The sequence below is a fragment of the Pundamilia nyererei genome, unplaced genomic scaffold (assembly GCF_000239375.1).
Source record: "Pundamilia nyererei isolate P.nyererei 1_Seehausen unplaced genomic scaffold, PunNye1.0 scaffold00077, whole genome shotgun sequence".
NCBI classification, from domain to species: Eukaryota; Metazoa; Chordata; class Actinopteri; order Cichliformes; family Cichlidae; genus Pundamilia; species Pundamilia nyererei.
This window is the reverse complement of record NW_005187478.1, coordinates 265,296-268,900: the sequence shown is the minus strand read 5'-3', so window position 1 is coordinate 268,900 and position 3,605 is coordinate 265,296. Positions and strand designations below refer to the sequence as shown.

Here is a 3,605-nt window from a genome sequence, read left to right as displayed (position 1 = left end):
CTGCTGCATGCTGCAGACCGAGGGACCGCATGGGAACTTGAACACTTGCTGCGCTCGCGCAGGTCGGCCCGTTCAGAGCCACTCTGCGTTTATCAATGACGTTGCGTGGAGCGCGCGGTCACGGCGCGTTAAAAACCTGCACGGTTCATCATTTGGTTTTCAGCAATGGGAGGGGTGACACACACACACACAAACACACACGCACACACACGCTTTTGTAGTATGGCATTGCAAACACACAGGCACTGTTGTCTTACTGACAAAGTGGTAATCGTGGGGTGTCCGAGAGGGAGGACTGTTTTTTCTTTGCTAGCGAGACACAAGCAAATTCCAGAAGCCGAGACTCGCAAACGTCAACAGCCTTAAAGCACAAAGTAGAAATTTCGTTTCGATTTCATATCTAACTGCAGTCAATTCACGCTCGTCACGTGGATTTCCAGACAGGATCCAGCTAAATGAAGAAAGATGAAAGTTGTGCTTAGAGAACAGCCGGAATGCCTGGTTGCAGGTCTTCGTTTGTTCACACATTCTCACAAACAGATTTCGCGTAAAGGAGCTGTGCGGCTTTCGGCTCAGCAGGCCCACGTTTAGTCCAGAAGCGAGCGCGCGCGTCCTGCAGACGACTTTAGAGGATGCGCGTGCGGAAGTGTCGGGCCCACAGCTTCATCACGCAGACAGCAACACAGTCTCATTTACAACGCGACGTGTTGCATTGAAGGCGATGAGGACGCAAGTGGCCTTCTTCCCACGGCCGCGGCTTTCCATCTCTCCGCCGATGTCCACACACGCAGTGCGCGCGCACGTAGCCTGCCTGCAGAAGGTCCCTTCTGTCCGCAGAACAAAGTCAGTGTTTGCAGTGAATGGCGTGAATAGACGCGCATTTACAGACCGGCGGGCAGTCTTCTTCGGTACACCGGGGTGCGCTCATTTGTCGCGTGTGTCAATGAGGCGCGCGCTCCGGGGCCCACCACTGTGCTTTTATTTGTCAACCAGTCCTCCCAGTCAAACCCGCACTGGCTGGCACAAGTGGCGCATCGACCGCTCTGCTGGTGCACTTATTTACTGCGGCAGCGCTGCCCACTTACTGTTGGATAAATGACACAGCCGCACTCGCGCGCGCACGGTTTCCCCTCATTGTTAGAGCGGGAATAGAAAAGCGACTGAAACCTGCCAGAGTTCCATTTGTGAAAAAGCTCACCAAGTACAAGCCAAGCGTGTGTGACCGTCTCCCTGCAGCTCCGTCCAAAAAGGACGACTAAAAGTGACTTTCAGCTGGGGCCATAAATGGAGCGTGACGGAAAAAAGATATTATTATGATTATCATCGCTGTCGCGTGCTGCCTGTGATACGCTGCCTGCCTGTCTGTTTTAATTGAAATTTAAGTGAAATTCATTCAATTGAAACTGACTGTTAAGAAAAGGAAATTGTGACTGTAACAACAACAACAACAACAAAAACAACAACAACAACAACAACAATAGGTTGTTTGTTTCTCTGTGTTAGCCTTGCAATAGACTGGCCACCTGTACAGGGGTTACCCCCCACCCTCCCCACGACCCTGATAAGGTTAGTGGAAAAAAACTGATTGATGGATAATAATAATAATAATAATAATAATAATAATAATAATAATTTAGATATCTTTTTGAATACGTCATTCGTGGCGTTACCACAGCGCGCGCCTGTTGCACAGTAACCAGTCACGGAGCTCATGAATGTTGGATTGTACCGACTGTTGCTCATCATCTTCTAATACTTGTTTTTATTTATTTTATTTTTTATTTTTGCTAATTGTGATTCTTTAATTAGACAACGAACAAACAAATTAAGGAATGAAGACACCTCTCTCTGTAACTGCTTAATTGTGACGGGTTTAAGATGTCAATTTGCGCATTTTATGAAACATGTTGCAGCAAATGGAGTGTTCATGGAACATGTGCCCAAAAAAAGATTTCGTTGCACTGTATAAACGTTCTTTGTTGTGCACAGGTGACAGCGTGGGGCTGTTGAGCACGGTCCAGCTGGTGGAGCTCAGTTAAGACGTCAGAGCAAGCTCGGACAGCGGGGACAAGGGGCGTGGTTTGGGGACTATCTCGAGGTGCGTCTCACGGACCGAGCTGTGATTGGTTGGCCCGCCTGGCAAACGGCACGCGACTATGGATGTCGCTATAAAGAACCCTCGCGTGCCTGTTCTTCAGCTAAAAGTTCAGCTAGTGCAGAGCGCGAGCACAGTGTCAAAGGAAAGACGGGTGTGATTGTTTCCGCAGTAACAGCAGGAAGAAAACAAACATGGATGGGGTGCTGGACCCTTTCTCTGGACTCGACTCTTTCTCCTCCCCTCCTTATTTCGACGATGACGAGTTTTTCACCGACCAGTCCTCTCGAGATGGACACTTGGAGACGGATGACTTTCTGGATGACGAAGTGGACTTCCTCTCGGGTAATTTTCAAGACTATTACAGCAAAGACGGCAGCGGCAGAGCACCGCCTCACGATGGAGACTACGACATCGGCAACCTGTCCTTCTCCTCTTCGTCCTCCGTCTTCTCCTACGGCTGCGCAGACAGCACGCCCGAGCTGTCTCCTCGGATGGGCCATCACGGCGGGCCGTTGCTGAAGCGCAGGAGGCGGATGAGGTCTGAGATGGAGATGCAGCAGCTGAGGCAGGCGGCCAACGTCAGGGAGCGGCGGAGGATGCAGTCCATCAATGACGCGTTCGAGGGCCTACGCTCCCACATCCCCACTCTGCCCTACGAGAAGAGACTCTCTAAAGTGGACACTCTGCGGCTGGCCATCGGCTACATCAACTTCCTGGCTGAGCTCGTGCAGTCTGACCTTCCTATTAGAAACTCCAGCAGCGACATGCACGCGCAGCCCAAGAAAGTAATCATCTGCCACAGAGGAACAAGTGAGTGCGCCTTTGTTTTTACCGTGGTCGTAATGGAACCAAGCCTGACTTTATGCGTAATAAGAGACTTGTGGGCGCATCTAATTTGAATCAGACAATCGTCAGAGTCAGATTTATGGTGTCACGGTGCGAAAAAAGCAAAATAATACAAAGCCAAAAAAGTGGTGCGGAAATTAAAATAAACAATTATGAAAATTTTATTAATTTTTGTTTTTCCCCCTCCAGGGTCCCCCTCGCCAAGCGACCCTGACTACGGCCTGCCTCCGCTGGCCGGTCACTCGCTGTCTTGGTCGGATGAAAAGCAGCTCCGGGAGCAGAACATCATCCGTACAGCAAAAGTCTGGACACCGGAGGACCCCCGAAAACTGCACAGTAAACCGGGCCTCACAGACATCGAAAACGAGCCTCCCTTCAACCTGGTGGCCTGAACAGCAGCACAAGCCTTGCGCCATGGAAATGTGACGACTGTAAAGTGTATCACGCTATTGTCTGTTAATGTGAAAAGGAGCAGCATGTGAGCTGATTTTACAGTTTTACATACTGGCCTCAGTGCTGTACATAGTTTTATCATGTTGATAATTTTATTTTTGTAATTCAAGCAGCTGGCAATCATGTATTTATTTTGTTTCACAGGTGATAATATATGTTTTAATTTAAATGTACTGTAAGACAAAATGTATTTTTATATCGGTCCACA

At 49.1% G+C, this 3,605-nt stretch overlaps 1 protein-coding gene across 1 annotated transcript; it reads left to right on the top strand.

Annotated features, from left to right (window-relative positions):
- The first annotated feature begins 2,222 nt into the window (after positions 1–2,222).
- ptf1a (pancreas associated transcription factor 1a) lies at positions 2,223–3,356 on the top strand. Its single transcript, XM_005737538.1, has 2 exons — positions 2,223–2,908; positions 3,134–3,356. The coding sequence occupies exons 1-2, from the start codon at positions 2,290–2,292 to the stop codon at positions 3,334–3,336; spliced, it is 822 nt and encodes a 273-aa protein (XP_005737595.1). The 5' UTR covers positions 2,223–2,289; the 3' UTR covers positions 3,337–3,356.
- Positions 3,357–3,605: the final 249 nt, after the last annotated feature.

Bases quoted from the DNA above. Each gene is read 5' to 3' on its own strand.
- ptf1a (XM_005737538.1), top strand. From the start codon at position 2,290: ATGGATGGGGTGCTGGACCCTTTCTCTGGACTCGACTCTTTCTCCTCC. The intron at 2,909-3,133 runs GTGAGTGCGCCT...TTCCCCCTCCAG, and splicing joins CATCTGCCACAGAGGAACAA to GGTCCCCCTCGCCAAGCGAC.